At 36.1% G+C, this 23,370-nt stretch overlaps 1 protein-coding gene across 2 annotated transcripts in view; it reads left to right on the forward strand.

Annotated features, from left to right (window-relative positions):
- Positions 1–23,370, forward strand: part of PPP3CA (protein phosphatase 3 catalytic subunit alpha) — a 296,871-nt gene that overhangs the window by 226,305 nt on the left and 47,196 nt on the right. For both annotated transcript variants that reach the window (XM_019757673.2, XM_019757674.2), the window contains exons 4-8: positions 3,955–4,066; positions 5,124–5,269; positions 8,089–8,228; positions 17,151–17,228; positions 19,977–20,071. In XM_019757673.2, the coding sequence (XP_019613232.1) occupies positions 3,955–4,066; positions 5,124–5,269; positions 8,089–8,228; positions 17,151–17,228; positions 19,977–20,071 (571 nt within the window). The remainder of the gene's footprint in view (positions 1–3,954; positions 4,067–5,123; positions 5,270–8,088; positions 8,229–17,150; positions 17,229–19,976; positions 20,072–23,370) is intronic.

Genomic DNA, 23,370 nt, shown 5'->3' on the forward strand with positions numbered 1-23,370 from the left:
GCTTCTGCCTGAGAATAACAAGCAAACGGTGCAGCGAGTGGTGTTGGGTGACAGAGCAATGCCACAGACGCCAGGAAGAAAGTGTATGGCTGTCTCCTTTACAGTGCAGGGCTATTTCATGCTGCCTCTGCGTGCCTGTCAGAACAGGCAGACGATGTCTTAGAGGAGCTACATTTGACATTTCAGGAGTTTGGATCTTTTCCCAATCAGTGCACGTCCTTCATGTAATTGTCTTATGATTGAGAGAGCATTTTTGATTGGAAATGTGTCACAGCATGGAGAGTTATTTTAGACAGCTTATTGATACATGTTTGAAACTGTGTTTTCTCTTTTACTTGCTTGCTTCCTCTTTTACCTTCTTTACTCCCTTATGCAAGGTTTCAAGAGTACTCATTAAAAGTCATGAATTACAAAGTAATTTGTTGCACTACTATTATCAACAAACCAATTAAACTGATAAAGAAAATGATATCCTTAGTGTTGCTTCATAGGGGAAAACAGACAAATTAAATAGGAGAAAACTATGTTTATGATGAAAATTCATGAAAAGGTAGAGGGTGCTCCATCTTTCATTTGAACTAACTAATTTTAAATTGTTAATAGTTCAGTGATTTAGAGTAAGACTGGAAAGACAGTCAAGGTCCAGTTGAAAGTGATTAGTGCAACTAATTTACATCTCACCATGCACCATGCAAAAAGGCCAGCATAACTTGCCTCGGTTTCCACCTTAACCATTTAATTAAGTGAAAACTTTACTCAAATTAGCCGTCTGATACCACGTAGATGAAAATAAACAATTATTTAGCTGATTTTTATTTCATTGCTTAGTGATTGTGATAATTCTTTTACAAGAGACTTTCCTTTTTAAAAATAATACCAGGTTATGATTTTGTTTAAGAGCTTCAGCTCTCCAAAACGTTAGAACTTAAATGGCAAAACAGTTGCCAGCAAAACAGTGTTGTGCTTGGCAGCTTCTCCCACCAGATGTTGAGGGTGAAGGCTGGCAGGGCTCCATCTCCAATCCACCCTTGCCCTTTCATTTACCATGCCACTTCTTCCATATTGGCTGCATTTGTGGTTTTATTCAATGTTTGGGAAGATATTTTATTCTTGCCACAGGGGAGAAGGAAATAAATGTGAAAACAGGACTCTTATTTTTAGGGTATTTTGAGCCAAGAATTTGGAAATTGAGTTCTGTATTCTTTCTGTCTCTCTTTCTTTCTCTCTCTCTGTCTCTCTGTCTCTCTGTCTCTCTCTCTCTCCCTCTCTCCCACCTCCCTCCCTCCCCTCCTTCTTCCCTCCCTCCCTCCCTCCCTCCCTTTCTTTCTTCCTCCTCCTCACCATCCTCCTCCTCCTCTTCTCTCTCTTACTTTCTCCCCTCACTTTTCTTTCTCTCTTCCCCCCTCCCCTCTCTCCTTCTGTCTTTTCTTTCTTCTTCCTCTCCTCCCCTCCCTCCCTTCTTTCTGTGTTCCTATCTTCCTTCTCATTTACAGGAAAGGAGCTGATATTTTTTAAACTGCTACTATATACTAGGTGCTCTACATCCATTAAATAATAAGGGACATTAAATGTGTACTAACTCATTTAAAAGGTAAAAATAAGTGTGATAAGAACATCATAGAATATTTCTGTTTCACTCTGTGAGATTTCAGTTATGAAAGAGCTACAGTGATAAAGCCATGTACTAATGTCAAAACAGGATCTGTAACAGATGGTAAAAAAGAAAATATGGGTCCTGTAATGTGATCTCTCTAGTAATATTTGAGTAGGGTTAAAAAAATGCATTTTAGATTTTAGTTGGAGAAATAAAAGATTTGCTTTAAAATAAATTGTTACTGACAAAACTTATCTGAAGACTTTAGAACTGTGGTTATATTTCCAAAAGAATATTGACTGGGAGAGGGCACAAAGTAGCCTTCTTGTGTGCAGAAATGTAACTAGATTTGGGTAGTTGTTTCATGGGAGTACATGTACATAAACATTCATTGACCCGGTACATTGAAAATATGTGCACTTCATGGTATATATTATACTCTTAGTAAAAACAAAAAAACAAAGAAAACCTTCGTAAAATGTAGCTACTGTTCACCCAAATGTATTCTTCCCCCAATATATAAATAGAATGCATTAAATAGCAATTTCAGCAAGCAAATGCAATTTTTAAAGACTTCATATGTTCATTCCTATTTGAAATTAGTGTTAACAGCCAATTTGGAAGTGTGTATATATGTTTATATGTAAGTGTATATGTGTGTGTATGTGAATTTTCATATTCAGGTACATCTTATAAATTTTAAATTGAAAATATTTCTCTTATTTATATTAATAATGGTTTATAAATATCGTCTATGAAATGTGAGACGAGTTTGAGTAATATAAACTCTTTTTATGAAAACATGTAAGTGCATTGATAAAATCTGATACATAGTTATCAGTCTCATTGAGCCATCTTCCTACCCACTAAGATAACATGGAACTTTGATACAAACAGCTCATGATGCTTTGAGAATTATTTGGATGAGCCACTTGATCAACTTTTCAGAAATAATAATATCATTTGTCTTATGAACTTTAGCTAATAACTGTAATCAGAAAATGGTAATTAGAAAATTAATTAAAGCAACATATATCTGTATACACACACACACACACACACACACACATAATTTGATGTCAGCCCTTTATTTCTGCTTACTTCACAGTTACATAGTTGGAGACAATATCTTACTTGAAAAACACAATAATACATACCTTTTTCTGTTAATTAGTATTTTCTCCAAAACATGGGCTGTATATTCACACATAGTAATGTCCACCCATTTAATAAATTGTCACATGAGCTGACAGACATGATTATTCCTCACAGGTAGAACAACAAATGAATTTCCAGTAGCTTTTTCCTACGGACATTGTCCATCACATTTACTATATGTTGGAAAGCTCTTTATTAAAATGTAAATATTGCGTGCTTTTGGTTTCAGATTTTAGCATCCACAATCAGACTTTTCTCAATATTTTTGTGGTTCTGTATCTTCTTAGCTTCACTTTTACAACATAAACTTAATGAAGAGAGAAAAGCATACTTGTTTTCAAAGGGTGGTTTTCTGTTCCCTGTAGGTTCTTAATGAATGCCAGTTGAGGATAATGAAATTGATGTTAGTACTTGAGTATCCCGTTATCTTAATGCACATTTCAGGAAGACTGTGTTCAACATAGGTTTCCTCTAAACCTGGTGAATTCATGGTTGGCCCTCATTTTCACACCAACTGCAATATCCAAGTAACTAATTTGGGAGTTTTAAGGTACATGAAATGTTTCCCGTAGCTATTAGCAGCATGTGTATTGAGATTCCCTGGCTTCAGTTTCATTATATTTATATATAAAACAAACCAAAAAAATATACCAATGGCACTGAAATAAAAGACAAAGTAATGGGGGAGAAGGCTAGTGAAACAGAGAACATAATGGGAAATACTGACAGAATCCAAATCAACCTGAGCTTGTCAGGATTTGCTTCCACATGTTATCTTTCCTTTCTTTTCCAATTCTTCCATTTCTGTTACCTGATTTAAAAAAAAAAAAAAAAAAAATGCTTTATAGAGAGGTGTCTTTATTTTATTTATTAATTGCTAATCACATAATTGCCATGCTTTTACATCAGCATATTTTCATTTTTAGTGTATTTTCAAGGCTTCTTCCAATAAACTATTTGCAGCCCATGGTTTTCTTGTGGTGTATAGATGCTTAGTGTATATTTTAGGTATATATGAACTTTGGCTTTGTACCAAAGTAATGTTTCTGTTTGATTTTCAATTCCTCCTTATTAAGGCCTAGCCTTTTGGGGACTTTTGGTCATAGTAGCACATTTGGTTCATGTCTTTCTAATACGTCAGCAATGGGATGCTTAAGTATAATGGAAAAATATTTATTTGTATATTCTTATTTTTTTCTCAGTGTGTGCTGTATTTGTGGGCCTTGAAAATTCTTTACCCCAAAACACTGTTTTTACTCCGTGGAAATCATGAATGTAGACATCTAACAGAGTATTTCACATTTAAACAAGAATGTAAGTATATTTCAAGTCTCTTCCTTTAACACCATAAGTCCTAAATAATCATACATTTTAATCCATACTAAGAGCACATTACAACATGATCCATTGCTTCAAAGTCAAAAACTTAGGAAAAAATCACACTATTTTATGTCATTCCATATTTATTTCTAAGCATGAATAAAAAGAATTCAGAATCTTTTAAAATTAGAAATTCTCTATAAAATGATCTAAAAATTTGAATGAATATTTGATGTCATTTGTCCAAAGAAACCGTGATTAAATTACCTTTTAAAAATAGCCAGACCATTGTTGTTTGGGATAATAACCCTACCCTTTAATTTCAGATGTCTCAGGAAAAGTAAATGGAGGGCAGATTTAACCTTGTGCCTCTCCTGTTGGACCCAGTAAATTTACTAGGTTCTAGTGGCTTTTACAAAATTAAAGATGATTTCTTCCTTTTGACATAGTAGGAGTGAGGAGTACTTCATATACATTTGACTTCCATCCTCTCTTAATTTTCCTCATTATCCAGCAAAACTTAAAATTCCATTTGTCATTCAGTCCTATATTCAATGAAGCATAGACTTCTCTCAAAATGTTATCTGTAAGTCAGTAAGAGAAAAGCAGTGTGCAGTGATACCAAAACAACTTTAGAGAATGTCTTGCCCTCTGCTTTTCTACAAGATCATTCAGGTAGGTAAATCAGCCAGCCTTGTCGCCATCCTTTCTGTTGGTCTCCTAGTTGTTTGTGTATATAGTTTTTTAGATATATCTGCAGATAAATAATGAGGATGTGTACAAAAGTTCTCTCCTGTGCTATATAAAAAGTTGCTAAAAACAGGAAAATATGAACAACAACAACAAAAAAACAATAGATAGAAAGGTTAATATATAACTTTTTTTAAAAGTCTTATTCATGTTTTGGAACTTTGCCGTGTGTTGTTAGATGCTAATAATATGATTCTGGCAACAAAACGTTTGAAAACAAACAAACAAAAAATACTGTTTCAATGAAATGATCCTAGCTATGAAATCATGATAATAATTTTTTTAAATGATGTTTTAAAAGGTAAAATAAAGTATTCAGAACGTGTCTATGATGCCTGTATGGACGCCTTTGACTGCCTGCCCCTGGCTGCCCTGATGAACCAGCAGTTTCTGTGTGTACACGGTGGTCTGTCTCCAGAGATCAACACTTTAGATGATATCAGAAAAGTAAGTTCTGTTATTTTCCAAGTCTAATCATTCTGTGTGCTTTAGTAATAAATAGAAGACATTAATTTCCCTGCCTTTATCACTAACTTTATCCTTTTGAATTCAAACGATTTAAAGTGGTTGTGATTACCTTTTATGTATTCATTTTTTATTTATTTATTTTTTTTTACCTAGAAAGAAAGATATATTTATACTTGGAAGAGTTTTCTTCTTAAAAACTTCATCTTACCATATGACATGTGTCATTGGAAATGTAAACTATTTGATTGCTAAAGAAAATATGCCTTTTCATTTCCCTTTGGTTTGTTTCAAACAGAACCCATTGTTCTGTATTCATGATATATTTATTATAGTTAGAAAATGTTGCTTTGCTCTTGGGGAAATATCACAACTTGACCTTTAAAATGTGTCCACATTATTATTTTTTAAAATCTATTTATTACAGCTTAAAACTTTAAAGTAACAACCTAATAAAGGCAATGAGGATATTCTATTGATTGTATTGAGTGGCTAGGTGAAAAACAGTCTATTTTTTTGAGAAGTATTTTTCTACTTAATTTAACATTGGCTATTACTGTTGTTTTTGCCAACAAACCGATGAGTAAGATAGAATGTGGAAATACAGTTTTTCATGAGAAAATGTAATAATATGGGATAGTTTCATGTAGTGGAAGAAGCCATCTTTTATCTTTTTGGTTATGCTTAATATTCTTCTAAAAGTTGATTGTTTTTTAAAGAAATGCTAAATTTAGAGAAGTAAAACATTCAAATTCTACCTCAATACTCTGTTATTAAGGTTCAAGTCTTCAAGTGTAGAACTAATATTGTGTTTACTTTCTATTAGAAAGCACATGCATGATTTTTATTTTTAAATTCAAAGTACATTAAGTAAACCTTTGTTTCCTGCTCTGTGTGTCAGTGTCCTCTTTTTTAAAACACCTTTACACATCTGCTTCTGGAGTTCTGCGGAGCACAGAGCATTCATATTTGCTCTATGTTGAAAGTACCGTAGAGACAGGACGCTGAAATGTAGTCCTGTGCAGTTCAAGTATAGAGTGGTCCACTTTCTGCTTAAATGTAACTAATTTATTCTTCTACAATCTGATGGATTCTTGAGATAACTAAACTTCTCATCAATTAAGCAGTTTTTAAAAGTATCACCCACTGTCCCCAAGGACTGGCATGTTTCGGATATTATGTTCAATTTTCGCATATGTCATTAAGCTCTAGACTTAGCCATAAAATGGTTTTTAGGTTTGCATTTGACCATATGTCAATAAGAGTTTCCACCACATTTACTTTATTTAATGAACTTTTAGTTTACTTATTCTTATTGTAGATGGTATTAATTTTAGAATGCGCTTTGCAAGTTTTCCAGAATAAATTCTGTATTCTGCTTGCCTTACCAAACCTTAAGCTGGGGATTCATATTAATCTTCCCTCCTCTGTTGTTCTACCCATAATAATAAGTTCTTACTTCTCAGAAAGAAATTCACTATTTTTATGCACAAGTATTATTTTTCCTCACTGAATTATTCCAAAACTGTAAATTATTTAAATCTCTTAAACAAGTCTAAGCTTGCACTGAATATTTTATGGATAACATAATGGCTGAAATATAGTCTTGTCTTACTGAAGTTTTTCATTGGGTGTTGAAAATGTGAAATATTGCTTCATTCTTTTTAGATATTAGTAAAAAAAATGGTGTATAGCAAAACCATGATTTACATCACCTTATGTCGTAGGAAAAAGGGAGGATTTGATTGGCTGTCTTATATATTCATCTGTCCAACTGCCCCTATGGGGTTTTTTAAAATATTAAAGTATTGACTATGAAGAATATCAGTTCTTAATGGGTTTTCATAGCTGTTTTATACTTTCCTTTTCAAGAGACTATATCTGCTAACTTCAAAAATCTTTTAATTGCAGTTAAGTCAGAATAAACTAAAGGAAAGAGACAGTGTTATAAAATTGTTGGTGAAATGTCATTTATATTGCTCATACCTTCCAAATGCACCTTTAAAAATTGAAATATGTCTTTGCTAAACGTTTATAGCTGGAAAATAGATTTCATATGAGGCCTTCAGGTAAAACTATAAAGCTTAGAACTGTGAGCTAAAGAATGACCATCTAAATTCGGGTTTATTTTACTGCTTATCATTACTCTTGGTTTGTAACCAGTAAGGTAAACTATGATAGGCTTATACTTTACTTAGAAACCAAGGTAGCCCCTAATGAGTGAATATACAAAATATCATATAGCAAGTCCTACTCTTAAAATGAAAGTCATCTGTTCTCAAAATCCAATTGTTAACTATAAACACCATAAATTGTTCTCATCCAGATTTCTGTATCACAGTTTAATGGAAGCAGTAGTAGATATTTCCCCAAATATAAAATAAAAGCTCCTCCTCAAGAAATGAAACACAGAGTCACATTAACCTGTAATGACTAAAACACTCAGGTGGAGAAAATAAGTTAGGGGAAACAGAGGAAAATGAAAAGGAAAACCGGAGAAAGGAGAAAAGGGGTAGAGAGTAAGAATTAAAGAGGCAAGAGGGACGTAAAGGGTTAGATGAAAGCAGATAATAACTGAGCTCATCAGAAGGAGGAAGGAAGGAGAATTGGAGGAAGAGCGGAATGGGGAGGAAGGAGGGCAGAAGGGGAGCAGACAGGAAGAGAGAGAGGGAGAGGGCAGTTCACCTTGCGTTGTGGTTGGGGAGAGGAAGTGGGTATTGCAGAATGCTGGTTTCTTCTATTTGCTGAATTCCAAGTTTCCAAAGATTAGTATTTTGCTCTCTGTCTTCTTTTTTTCTTAGTTAGACCGATTCAAAGAACCACCTGCTTATGGACCTATGTGCGACATCCTGTGGTCAGACCCGCTGGAGGACTTTGGCAATGAGAAGACTCAGGAACATTTCACTCACAACACAGTCAGGGGATGTTCGTACTTCTACAGGTGAGGATGGAGCATGTGCCTTCCGGAGCACATGGTTCCTAAGTGTTGTAATATATCTGTCGATGTGTTTGATTTATTTATGATGTTTGTATAATTTCTCTAGGAAACAAGTATAAATAAAAGGTTCACTTTAAAAGCCTGGTTCAAATGGGTAATTAGCACTTCCCAAATGAAAATATAAATAAATAGATTAAAACTATATCTATATAAATAAATATATAGATATAATATCTGTGACGACTAGAAAAGGCCTAAGAGTTATGTGGTATCAGGGTGACGAAACAGCTGAAGAAGAAGATAGTAGGATTTAGTAGAAAATTTGTATTATTTCAAGAATTGTAGGAAAAAATCCAATGCTAGCCTTAATTTTTTTTGGTTAATTATTATACATAGTAACTTTACTTTTTTTATTTACCAGTTTTCATAACTTAGATCAGAAAAACAATTTAAGTCGGTTAATTAATCGGTTAATATATTCAAGTTATCCTTAAATTTTCTTAAGTTCATCAGAGTTCCTGGAAAATTAAAATCAGCAGCAACTTACTATATAGGTACCACAATAAATTTATGTTTAGCCCATTGCCAAGCCATGTTGAAAAAAATTTATAGCAATTTTTGTATTTGCCAGTGTGTGGGGATTTGCCCATTCCATAACATTTCAGAGCATTTCAGAAAGAAATCGACAACACAGTTGGGTTTTTGCATGTCCTCACAATTTTTCTGATATCTCAAGTCAGTTTTAGCCTACTGTAGTCGATTACCCTCAGTTTCCTTTATCATCAGACATACAGTTGATGTGAAAGGGGAGAAAAAGTCATGGAGAAGCTGAGATCAATTTTAAATTGTAGAATACATCGTCTTACCTTATGTTGACTGAAGTTTATGCTCAATTCCAGCCCTGGCAGCTAAACAAATGGCAAGTCTGGAAGAACTCTGTATAACATAATCAGCCACATACCTCCTGTCTCTGGAGTAAGCAGATATCATCCTTCTGCATAACATTGATCGGTTTATTCAATGGTGGAACATTTTGTTCCATACACTCAGTTTTCCTTGTGGGGGAAAAAAAAATAGTTGCCTTGTAGTCATTCATCTGTTGATGTGATTGGGAAATGGAAGTTGCTGAACAGAAAGTCTTCTACACTGTAGAGCATCATTCAAAGAAGAGTTTTTGTTACAAATACATAGGTTTATTCCAAGCTTACTTATCAGAAAGTTTACAATTAATGTCTTTGTTTTGGAAATTTGAGTACCAAGTCCAATGAGTCTATTTCGGCTGAAATGAAGAAGCATGGTACAGTGTTTCCGAGAAGACTCAGGTTTCTTTTCATTAATTAATTTGGGAGTAATCTTTCATTAAAGATGTTCAAACCTTCGGTGAAAAGTTAAGTATTGTTGAAATCTATCAAAGTCAAGTGTTCAAATCTGGTGTTTTTTTCAAGGCTGGTGTTAAATCCTAATTACACCATGAGTGTTTAAATTACCTATTTGATACTACATAGGTGTGCTTCAGTAATATAACATCAAACAAAATCCAAGCCTCTTGATTTTGATACTGAGCAATATTGCATTAATCTTTCTTTAATACATAGTGTAAAACTCTTCAATTAGTTTCCTGTTCAAATAAATCATTATCTAAGTATTTTAAAGCCTTGTACTAAACTTATGTAAGTTATGGTATTTTTGTTTTGTGACTATAGACACAAATGTATTTACATCATAGATAAAGGCCATCAAGTAGATAATTAGAGGATTATGCTGTGTTTTCACATTTTGTTCTCAACAAAATGATTATTTAACTCCTCTCATTAGAGGTTATTAATAGATAATGATGTTTAGCCATAACAAATGCTGAATATCTAAATCCACAACCTATAGACTAATGGCAAAGCAGTCTGGATATGTGTTATCTAAGGAAGAGAAAAATGACTTTTATTGTCCTAGAGCTTTTTGATCTTTTTGTTTTTAGTGCCATCTTGAGGGTGACAGGGCATCCTTTTGTGGTTGTGGTTTATAAAGGTGACCTGGAGGGGCACAAGGGAACAAGAAAATTGCTTGAGAAACTCGGTGACAATTACCTGTTGGAGTTATTGTCACTTATTTTGATCCACAATTCGCAGTTATAGTTTACGTGTTTATATTGTATTTGCATATTTGCTATGGCACCCTATTCGTGATCTGACATATTCTCTGGCCATGGTTTAAATAAAATGAAGTTATACAGAAAAATGCATCAGTAAGAATTTATTAATGTTTTTCATGAGTTATAGAAAATAGGCAATGTGACAAGAAAGAATCCCTGAGAACATTATTTTTGCCAAGTGCTACCATTATATCTTTATAACCTTAGGCCAGAATTTGCATACGCAAATGCCTATAATTTTGAGGCAGGTAATTGAGATACTTGAAACAGGCCAAGTGTTAGATTGTAAAGATTAATGAGAATTTTGACAAATTGGAAGTAAAATTTTCATTTTCATGTAGTCCAAACAAAACTGTTGGCTGGATTAGGTGCTGGGGTTGTCAGTTTGTATGTCTGCTTTGGATGAATCATGCAAGTTTTGTGTTCTAGGCTTAGCTTGCTTCAAAAGGAGTTAACTCAGACATCTGAAGTTCCTGTAAGCTCTGAGATTTGAAGAACATCTTAACAGTCATTTTAAAAGTGTTTTTGAAGTTGCAAATTGAAGCTCATTCAAATAACTACTGGTCTCTTCATCACAGATGAGCAGCCTTTCTTCTGTTCACAGGCTGCCAGCTCTCTTCTGCTGCTGACACTCTCATCAGCCCCTTCTACCTTGAAATCCTCTGATTCCTCCTTTTTCACATACCCTGATTCTCCTCCAACTTCTGCTTTTGACATCGGTTTCTTCACATTTTCCCAGGAACTTCAGTTACTCCCTTAGCTTCACTGGAGACTGTTAACCTCTGTGGTTTGATGATCAGATTTATGTCTAGCCTTTTCATTTCTTTATCTTTCCTGAGATTGAATTCTCTATTTCTAGTTGTCTGCTGGAATTTATCTAAGATGCCCCATGGTCATCTTCTCCTAAACCCACCTTGCCTAAAAAAAGCTTAACACTTTCCCACTTGTTTTATCCCTGCTAGAGAGTCTTCCTGGTTTTTCTATTAAGAATTCATTCTTCCAGTCACGTAGACTACCAAATATCTTCCCTTTTTCTCCTTCCATTGAAATGACCACCAATCAGTCATTACGTCTTATAGACCCTTTCCTTGTAATATCACCAGTGTCTAGACCATCCTGCCTTTCTTCCCTCCCACTCTAAGTTCAAGATCTTCATTTTTAGTCTGTTGAAATCACACCTGATTGAACAACATCATTCTCACCACCCCCCCCCAATTCATACTGTCCCATTCATGGGTATCCTTTTGAGAATTCATTCACTCATTCAGTTATAACAAACATTAGCTAAGCACATGCTACATATATATGCCTTTTGTGAGGTTTGTAGATAACTCAGAGTCCCCACCTTCAAGGGAATAATAGTCTAGTGGCAGAGACCAATAAACAGAACTTGACAAATAAAATGCAAGGTGTGTAGTGTTGTGATAAATGTGGAGGTTATCACACACACACACACACACACACACACACACACAGCTGGAGGACCTAATCCAAACAAGGATGGATTGGAGTTGACGGAATTCCTCATGGTAGAAGTGTTCTTGGATTTTAAAGGGCGTACAACATACCCAACCTGAGTCATTGTGAAAACCTCTTGGAGTCAGGGAAATGGTGTTCAAGAAAACACGAGGGGAGGTAACACTGGGAATTCTAGAAAGATGACCACCTGAATGGTCTCACTTTACTTCTAACCCCAGATTACATTTAGCAGTTTCAGTATAAACTGAAGCTGAACATTCATATAACTAAGCTATTCTCCTATTTCTCCATCCACTAGAAATGTGTACATAGGTGTACCAAAAGGCATATACAAGATCGTTCATGGTAGCTGTATTCATAATAGGCAAGAAAGGGAAACAACCCAAATGTCCATCTAGTAGAATGAAGAATAAATTATAGTACATTTTACAACTAAATGCAGCAAATGAGAATGATTTAACCAAAACTGCACATAACAGCATGGATGAATGGCACAAGTGTAATGACGAGTGGAAGAAACCAGATACAGAGAGCATATGCTGGGTGAGTCCATTGAAATAAGAATTCAGCGTTAGAGAAGCTAGTGTATAATGTCAAAAGCCAGGATGGCAGCTACCCTTAGTGAGGAGCTATGAAGAGTTGCTGGGGTTCAGGTAACATTATGTGTCTTGATCTGAGTGCTAGTTACAAGGGTGTTTACTTTGTGAAAGGTTATCAATTTGTAATCCTCAGATCTGTGCAGTTTTTTGTATTGATGTTACACTTAAGTAAAAAGTTTGCCTTAAGTAAAAATTGGTTACTGCTCTTGAGGCAGCTGGCACCCCATGCAAGTGAAGACTTAGCTCTGGTGAAGTTCTGGCAGGAAGAGTTGGAGCCCTTCCAGACTTGATCCCTAGTGGGTAAAATGAAATTAGGTGGAGAACCCTGGGGCAAAGAACAAAACACAGCAAGTCCTAGGAAAAGATAGTCCTGACAGTATCTGGGCCAAGCCAGGACACCCCAGGGCGAAGTACCCATTGCCAGGCCCCGGAAAGAGAGGAGGAGAGGAACAGCTGGGCAGAGCCCTCTGTGCTGTGGGGCTGCCAGAGGGGAGGGTGGGGCTTCCTCCTGGTCCCTTCCTGTCTGCCTCTGCTTTGCCGAAGCTGATGAGGGAAAGAAACCCTTTGCATCCCTCACCTTGCGGAGGCCACTCTGGCAGTTGTGTGTGAACTCCAGTAAACTGGCAGATGGCTGCTAAACATTTAGGATGTGAAGTCAAAATAATATTCTCCTCTTAAGGCATGTACTAGTGCCAAAGAGCAGATATATAAACATAACTTACACTACAACATAGCAGGTGATATATTGGATCTATGTGTTATGGGAACATGGTGGATCCAGCAATTTTGTATACTTTAGAGTCAGGTAGGTTTGAAGGGAAGGTTGCACAAGTGATAATTTAGTTAAGTCTTGGCAGAAGAGTAGGACTTTCCAGGAGGAAAAAATACTGAGCGAAAGTATATATAGGGGCATAAAATAATAAAAAGCATTTTAACACGTTGCGTACAGCGGGGTTTAAATCCCTCGTGAAGATTCTTGTGATCCGTATGCAACGTGTTAATAATGCCTGGTGCTGTAATGAGCCGGAAATCTGGGAGAGTGAAATGAAAGTCTAAAATATAGTTTAATATCGCAAGAAACAAAGATAAGAGAATTAACAGAATGAGTCCAATGATAGATATTTTTTCTAGTGCCAAGCCAGTTTTTCTACCATTTCTCACATTTTCGTCTTTTCTATCTTCTTCACCTTTGTTCATGCTCAGTCTACTTCCTGTCTGCCTCCCTCTCTTGGTGGCATTCTAACCCCTTCCTATCTAATAACCCCATACATCATTGCCTTTAGTATCCAACACAAGTCACAACTAATAAATGTAACAGCTACTATTAGAAGCTGGGGTCACTGGCTCACCATTCTTGATGCATTCTTTCTTCCACACCATGGTGATAGGGAGACAACGAAGATTTGTGAAATGTCCACTACTGTGAGTCAGACACTGGACTAGGACATTTACATATAGTGCTAACTCATTTAATCTTTATCTCAACTCTATGAAATAAATAATACTGTCTGCATTTTTACAAATGAGGTAATTTATTTGTATGAGATAAGCAAAGAAGTTAAATAATTTTCCAAAGTTTACACAGGAAATTGGAATAAGGACCCAGATCTAGGGATCCTCACTACTCCATGGAAATTTTCAGCTACCTTTCTACTCAGAGAAGATGCATTCTCTAGGGCTTATGTTCCAAGAGAAAACAGCATTTTCAGAGAAGGTGATACACCTTCCCCAAACACAGCAATGTGTGCTGGTAGCGTGTTTCCCCCAAAATAAGACCTAGCCAGACCATCAGCTGTAATGCATCTTTTGAAGCAAAAATTAATATAAGACCCGGTCTTATAATAAAATAAGACCGGGTCTTATATAACATAATAAGACCCAGTCTTACATTAATTTTTGCTCCAAAAGACACATTAGAGGTGATGGTCTGGCTAGGTCTTATTTTCAGGGAAACACGATAAATGAGTATTACAAAGCTGAAAGCATCACTGGCCTTCACCAATCCTTGCAGCAAGTCTGGTTTAAGACATGCTCAGGCCACTCGGTTAAACAAAAGCATTCCAGGGTTACCCTCTACAGATAGCTTGTGCCTGACAAGGGTGTCCATGAAGGGGTGTGAGCAGGGCTGAGACCCAGCCGGTGCTCTGCTTAGGCCATGGCCCCGACTTGGACTGATTAGCCTGGAGGAAGAGGGGTTCTCTCTCCTTGGTGGGCACAGAACACAAAAGTTTCACCTTATTAATGCAAAGAGGAGGAGGAAAAGAAAAGATCTGATATGAGATAGATGTGTTTCAAAAATTTTCCTCAGACCCATGTGCTTTCTTGCTTTTTGTCTCAAGAAAACTTGTACCATTTTATCTTAAATGTATTTTATTCTTAAGTAGTTTCTTAAATTACAGAAATATGCTTTACCTTCCTACCTAGATTGTAAATACCCTCAAGACAGAAACCGCACCTTACACTTAACATACCACCCATCATTGTGCATAATACAATCTTCTAACAAATGGAACAAATTCACCAGTGACCCTTAGATAAATTATTGATGAATAAATGATTTTCAGCTCTCTCTATGGTGGTTAAGGTGTTGTGAACTCTGCTTTTTCTACCATTCTACATATATCTTAGTTTAAATGCTTTTCAACTTGAACACTTTTTGGTTTATCATTTCTATTAAAAAAGCGTAAAAATATTATAAGGATTTTTTCCCCTTAATGTTATTAAAACCTTTACTGTATCCTAGGCAGGTAGTTTACCAATAATGGGAATCTAGTTGATACTCAAGTATTTTCTAAATTTATTTAGAAAAATGTTTGTAATTCTTAGGAAGTTTGAGTATTTGCTTGTGTATGCTTTTAAATTTCTAAATATTTTCTTCCAACTGTTTCCTTCAAGAAATAATGCAAGTGTATGCCACTTTATGCTGTTAACAGAATGCTGTTAGGTTAATTTTATTTTCTTCAGATTTCCATTAAAAATCAGAGATACATTTCTGTGGAGGAAAACTTAGTTTAAATACATAAAGTATCAAACTTAGCATGAAGAAAATATATTAAAATTATGTTTTCATAATATTAACCTAAGTTCTTCCAAAAGGAAAAAAAATAAAATAAAAGCAGCCAAGCTATTTCCCCACGGGCAAAAAGGTTACAAACCTAGGCAAACAATCTGTCTTACAGTGTAAAAGCAAGGCAATAAATTGTCTTTTTAAAGAAGCATTGTGAGGGCACAAGAAATATAAGTAAATGGCTTAAAGTAGGGACAGTATATTTAGAATATTCTAGAACGCACATACACGTGTGCATATACATGCAAATGTGTGCACATGCTCAAAGACTATTTTTTATTTCACATCCCAGTTTTGTCAAAGAACTGAATCCTTTTTACAATCAGTATTTCTATAAGGCTATGCCATCTTTATGGTATTTTTTTTTCCTATTGATCAACTATTTCTTACAAAATCTGTAGAAAAAAAATTATGTTCAACTTCTCTTTTATAATAAGTTATTTGAGTGACATATGCTATTAAGTATTACCGCAAAGTGCTATTTTTATAATTGCTGAATTGTTTCCTATAGTATATATATATATATACATATATACATGTTTGTGGATATCTGCAGTTTATTTATGTGAAAACAAGTGTGGGTTTCTACCCTTTGAAGTATCTACAATTGATTCATTTTTATGACATACTTTATCTCATTAAAATTTTTTAGAGCAGAGACGAAGTGATTGCAAAGGGTTTTTCAAGCTTAGTGTGTAATTTGAATTTCATTTTTAATGAAGTTCTCATCTTTGGTTTTGAGACTTTCTTAATAGACAGTACATGTTTCCCCGAAAATTAAGACCTAGCTGGACGGACAGTCAGCTCTAATGTGTCTTTTGGAGCAAAAATTAATATAAGACCTGGTCTTATTTTGCTATAATATAAGACCGGGTCTTATATAATATAATGTAATATAATATAAGACTAGGTCTTATATTAGTTTTTGCTCCAAAAGACACATTAGAGCTGATTGTCCTGGTAGGTCTTATTTTCGGGAAAACGGGATCATCTTGATTGAATTTTTATTAAATCAAGATAAAGAATAAGTCTTAAGGTAAGGTTCTGCTGATCATATTTAAAGTACACATTTTAAAACCTTGTGAATTCCATAATTCTGTTTAGATTTTGGGTGATACAATCAGTTAATGTACATATAAGTAAGTTGTTAACTTGATTTCGCAGAAGACTTGCTCTCTCCCACTCCCTAGCCTAAGCCAGTCCTCTCTGTGGCACCCACAGGCTCTCACACACATCCAAATGCAAATCATGCTGTATTTGAGAAAATTGGGGCTTATAATTTAAATTCCATTCTCATGTTATCTTTATGCTTCTGTTCACCTTGTGTTTAAATGTAGCCTTGATAATATTGATTTTTCTCTATAAATGGACATTTTTCTAGTGTTGTTATATAATGGCCTGTGTTGTTTTTCCAATTCATACACCTCCAGCCCTTTCTGATTATGTAAACAGTACAGCTGTGGGTGCTTTTTCTGCCACAGGGGAAAACCTGTCCTTCGAGAGCCAAGAGGCTTATTTCATGAATGATGTATGTTTGATTATGCTGGATTCAGTCACATAGGTCTGGATGGTACAGGTAAATGTGCTACCTTTGATGATTTCATAACAGATGCTTTTCTTTTTGTCTTTGGCAGTTACCCGGCTGTTTGTGAATTTTTACAGCACAATAACTTGTTATCGATACTCCGAGCCCATGAAGCCCAAGATGCAGGGTGAGCAGCTCTGGGGGTTTATGAGAACCATGTATTGTCCCCCTTTGTCACAAATCCCTCACTCTGTTCAGACTGTGGAGGGTCCTGGGGGATGAGTAGCTGCACACGTGTTGTAAAGTCCCCTTTAAAGCTCTTCCATTTTTAGCTTGAACAGGTACAGTTTTCAGCTGGCTTTTGTAAACACTGTGAGGATAGTTCCTCTTCTTTCAATTCCTGCTCTTACCACTGCCCCAGAAGAGTATAAATTACCAGCTACTTTTCAGTCTTGGTTAGCAATGTGAAAGAAAATTACACATGAATATTGAACAGATATTGTATGTGGCACTGTTGTTTCAAGAAGACCATTCCTGATCCCTGTAGAGTTTTAAAGGACAAAAACAGAGACATTTAAGTGATGGGGGAAATCCTATATTCTAACTAATAAATGCATAACATGATTTGGTAATATCTGGTAAATTTTAAAAACGCGGAGCAATTTTAAGGCTTTAGAAAACTAAGAAATATCATATATTCACTTTGATGGTGAATTAAATCTGCTTTAGGGAGAAATAGGTATAATTAATGTCAAGATTGGAAGTCCAGTACCCTTCCCAGTAGGCTCCACTGAAAAGCATTGTTTCCCTTCAAATCTTAAAATCGTTCCTTCATATTCTGAATTTTCTAAAAAGAAGGTGTCGTGCGGGGTAACAGGCGGAGACTCTGCTCCCGCTTCCCACATAAGAACGCAGGACATGGTGAGGCCAAAAAGGAACACCCACGGAGCCATAGATACAGGAGTCATGCCACTATAGTCTCGCTGGCAGCTAGGTTGGAGACGCAGGAAGCAGGAGCCGCACAATTCGCAACCCTCACTGTGCTGCTTGCAGGCTCAGCCACCATCTTCTTGCTAGCCCCCATTTGCTGCTAGCGTAGCCACAGCAGTTATATTAGTGGCCAATGGCTCACTGGTTACAGCTGACGGCCAACTAGCCATAGCTAATGGCCATCCAATCACAGTTGATGGCCATTTACTACCTGAGCCAGCACCTTTCTACGTGAGGCCAAGAGCCTAGAAACCGCTCCCTGGGGCTCCGTCCCCACAGAAGGAACAGGGTTTTTTTGGGTTTTTTGGAATAACCTGCGTGCTGAAATTGGAAATACAGATGCCAGCTCTGAAATAAGCCTATTTCTGTGATGATCCTGAATCAAGGCACATCCTAAGTTTCTTTCAAAAATTAGCTTTTTATCAAGCAATCTATCGACAGGTTTGAACTGATCCCATATTTTGTGCTCAGTGCAGTTGTCGCTGATGTTTGAAGGAACCTATGGATATACTGAACCAATCAGGTCCTCAAATAATAATTATTATTACTTGTCAGGGGCAATGGTGTCATCATGCATTGTTGACTGACTGTCCCTAATGAACATTTTAGGTAGATTTATCTTAATCACACTTCAGACCTGAAATGACCTGCCTGTTTGAAAATCTGTTAAGTGCATCAATTAATATCAACAAGATTGGTTAAACTGAGCAGTTGATTGATTCATTAGGGGAAATTGAAGTTATGTCATCCAGGTTGTTTTTATTTGTCGGCATAGCCAGTGATGATTTATAAAGCCAGGGTACTAGGTTAAGAGAGTTACGAGCTTTCACAATCTGATTTTTTTTCCCCCAAAGTTCAGTCCCATAAGCAGAATAAATACTTCCAGAACATTTCAAAATATTTTAAGAGGTAGTTTCTTCTGAGATAAGTAGTATCAAATATTTATAAAATTATAACTTTTAAGGTGGGTATTTACCTGAAGGTACTACCTGAGATACCTTTAGAACCCAGGTGAACTAATCATGCCAGAAGTAACCGACACGGGTTACCCAAGGAATGATAGAATTTTGTTTTATGAGTATGCTTTGTAGGATTGTTTCTAAACTGATAGTTCTGAAATCTATTACATAGAAGTGATGAGATACTTTTTCACCTTGGTTGAAAAGAGCCAGAGGTGCCTGTATTTTTTTAAATTTTTTTAAAGATTAGAGTTCCATTTTTGTTCCATTTAGTAGATGAAAAGTAACTGGATTGTTGGTTATTACAAGATCTTGCAGATGTTCTGTTTCATTACTGACTGATTAAATATCACCCTGCTGAGACAATGATCTTTGGCCTACAGCCATCACAAAACATTGGTAACAAATAAAATTCTAAAGCAGAAAAAATTTCAAGTCCTCAAACCCATAGATTGAACCAAACTTTCTTTGAAAAGCAAATCACTGACATAGTCTAGGCAAAATGGCTATACAGAACTGTAACAGAATATTGTAAATAAATAAAATAATCAGCCTGGTTATTAGTGGGAAAGATTTATATATTGCTCTGCTTATTTAGTCTTTTTATGTCAAAAATATTGGTCAACTTCTGAAAAACATGGTAGGTACAGGTGTCTACCTGTGCAAAAAGTAGCCTCTGTCATCTCTGTTGAACACATGGAAATTAATTGATTTTTCCCCAAAATCCACCCTCCCCTATGTCAGCTAAACTTAAAAATAACCTATTTGGAAATTGAACGTATGTTTGTGTGTTTTCATTGTCACCTCTGAAATGAACTGATGTCTGTGTATAACAGACTTTAGGAGAAAATTTTGTTTAATATTAAGTAATTGAGTTCTCTTTGAATGGTAAAACTGAACTTTAATTTTCTGTTTCTAAATCGATAATTTGACATCATGTTTTTCTCCTACTAGCCTTGTTTTTAACTTGTGTTTATTATTTTTAGGTATCGCATGTACAGGAAAAGCCAAACAACAGGCTTCCCTTCTCTCATTACAATTTTTTCAGCACCAAATTACTTAGATGTATACAATAACAAAGGTAAGTGATTTTAAATCCCTCTTGCACTCTTGTATAGTATGTATAATAATTCTTAAGCTGTTTGTATTTGGTTTGGTTTAATTAAGCATTTTTTAACCATTCTTTTTCCCTTTACTTTTTCATTTATTGTTTGATCCAAATTTTGTATCTCCAGAGTTAAAGATTCAACTAGTCAGAGGTGGGGCCCAGGTGCTGCTTTTTTTTTTTTTTTTTAACTGTTCTCCAGGGTTGACAGCTGCTGCTCTGTAGATATAGGCTTTAAAAGAAATTATAATTGGCAGTAATCCAAAATCATGCTCCTTAAGAAGGATGTGGATTTATATAAGAATAGTGTGATTGTGCATTTAAAACTATCAAGAGAAGTAAGCATAAAGAAGCTATAGCTTAAAATTCAAATTCAAATTCCATCTGTTGAGAACCTATGATGAGTCAGATCTCATGCTAGGAAAGTACATATTCATTTATTTGTAAAAAATTGTATTAAACTTCGAAGTAAATATCACCAGTCCTCAACCCACTTTTAATATGCAAAGTGAGTCTCTGGTTAATTGCCTTGCGCAAGGTCACTCAGTTAGGTAGTGGTGACCTGGGGTCCGACCCACATCTGGTTGGGCATTCTGCATCTCCTGTCTGAAACGCTACACCTGTGTGCCTGAAAGAGCCCAGGAAACAAGAAGATATTCTTTACTGACTATAGGGAAGAGAGGAGGAAGAGACAAGGGACACCTTATCTTTTATCATCAAAGTAATCACCTTATTTGAAATGATGAGAAGTGTTATAGGTGTGGCAGAATGGGTGATAAAATGTCTGAGTGTCACTTTCTGAGATTCAGAGAATTGGAGACAGAAAAAGCATGCGAAAAATATATGTGAGGTGAGATACAGCCAGGAGAGGCAGGAAAAGACTAATATCAGAACCAGTCTGAACGCCTGGATTTGGGAACGATTCCTATGCCTAAGTGAGTTGTGATGGGTGCTTCCTATCATAGGCTGGTGTCCAGATGCCTGAGGCGGGATGTGGCCTTCTTGATTCTCAAGCACCTGTTCTGTGTCCCTCTGTCCTTATGAATAGGTTGTTGCCTTTGTTTCAGTCTTGTATTCCAGGTTCCCTGTGAAAAGGAAGCCTTCCGCTTTTGTCTGTGCCCTGATTTCCAGTTTAGTTAGCATTTCCCACCTCCTTCTGCCCAGGGCTGGACCCTGACCCCTGTACCTTCTGGATCTATCAGGGATCCTGCTCCAGTGGGCAAACCACATGTAATTGCAGCACCGTCACACATCTCTTCCTGATCCTTGCCTCTGCCCAGTCCTATCTGCTCTATGACAGAGAATACATGACTCTCATCCTCCTCCCCTGTAGCCCATAGAGCGATACCTGCTGCATGGAGTTAGCTGCAGCCACACAATATCGTATTGCCATATCACCATATTACCATATTGACTGTGGTGGGCTCTCCTCTGTGCCCATGGAGCATGGTTATCAGTAAGCATAGTGCAGTTTATTTCACAACCATGGATGCCGGAGGACAAGGGACCGTTGTTCCCCTTTCCTAGTTGCCTACTTCCTGAAAAAAATGAGAGAGAGAGAGAGAGAGAGAAACGCTGCCTTTAGTACGCTGTGATAAGATGCAGGCAAAGTAAAAAAAAAAACACCACCAAAAAAAAAAAAAATCGTTCTCTGCATGCCAAGTGCTTATAAACCAGTTGACTAGGACATTTGAGTGATTGAAAACAAATAAGACACAATGTGATTAAGTAGAAACTAAGAGAGTCAACCACTATGTACATTCAACAAGGGGTAATTTTCTGTAATGTTCTGAGAAGGCCTTGTTGAAGGTAAAATATAATCTGGACATTAAAGAATGGTTAACATTTGTTTAGAAAGAAGAAAAAAGAAAGTCAAGACCAGTGTTTTTGATGGTTTTCTTTTTTACTTTTAAGCAGCAAGCACTTTTTATTCCCCAGGCAAAATCTCAGTCTTGAAGCCTTTTGTAAAAAAAAAAAAAAAAAAAAAAAAACTAGTAGAGCTAATTCCCTTTGATTGGGTAAGGGTTTCTCACCTGGTACCTGACAGTTTCCCTGTGGTACTTCCAAGTAATGCAAGAACTCAGAAGGTCACCTTGCATATCCCCCCATGATCCTATTATTTACCAAAAGTATATAAAATGTGAACACTAAGGTTTTTATAGTTTTATGGCATTAATTTTTTTTTATTAAGCTTAGTGAAGGCAGTGCCCAAACAAGTAATTTTCTTGACCTACGCTGATTACTAAGTAGCACGTATCAACAAGTTTTGTAACAATTAAAAAGTTCAAACAATTTTTAAAAAAGAAGAAACTTGGGATTTTACTCCAAAAAACAGACTTAGAGCTTTTCCATTCATCATCATGCAAGGTAATGCAGTTTTGCTTGAGACCAATAGCTGTTCCTCCCATTCTTCTTTGTCTGTGGTTCTGATTTAACAAGCTGCAAACTGAAGAAGAATAGACATCAGTGCACTGCTATCTTTGAGGTTCTGTAGTTCTTTCATTCACTGTGTTCTCTGGCCTTTGGGGTAGATCACAATCTCACAGGAAAGGGATAGGAGCATTTCATTTTGGGAACCTTTTCATAAAGAAAAAAGTTCTCCTGAGGGAAAAAGATAAATTGATAGGAAGAAGAAAGATCCAGTCTTCAGTTTGAGCATAATTTCAAAAGGCTTTTGTGTCAAGTTGCTGAAGCACTTTAAAGCTGCTATGCTAACACTGTGTACATTATACGGGAGAGGGAGTCACTGGTGAAGTGGGGATTGGTGTATTTGAATAGAATAAAAGTTAACAAGAATTTTAAAATGCAGTGCAACCAAACTAGGTTGCAAGCACCTCCAAAACACAGTCCATGAAAAGCTGGTAGTGAAGAGTCTCTGAGTTAATCATTTGATTCTTAGAAACAGCTGACCTTAAAAGGAATTATAGCGTAATAGTTTCAGTGTATGGTTTGATTTTTAAGGCTTCTATTAAGGCAGCAGTAATAGCTCTCTGACAAAATGAGAGAATGAGAAAAAATAGATGTGTTCTGCCATCTTAAAACCAGTAAGAGTTGTGTGTGATCAGCTTCATGTTTAAATGTCCAGTCGTTCTGATTCGCAGCTCATACTCGTCTGCAACTAAAAGCAGTATTCAGAAAGTTATGACTGCAAGTCCCCATCCCATGGTGCAGCCTACTTTAGTTCCCTCAGTTCTCATCCTTTCCAGTCTGCACTAACACATCGGTCTTCTCACCCATCCCCCTTTCTTGTTTCCTCACTCTGATAACTCCTGCTT

Source organism: Rhinolophus sinicus, linkage group LG02, assembly GCF_036562045.2.
Source record: "Rhinolophus sinicus isolate RSC01 linkage group LG02, ASM3656204v1, whole genome shotgun sequence".
Classification (NCBI taxonomy): Eukaryota; Metazoa; Chordata; class Mammalia; order Chiroptera; family Rhinolophidae; genus Rhinolophus; species Rhinolophus sinicus.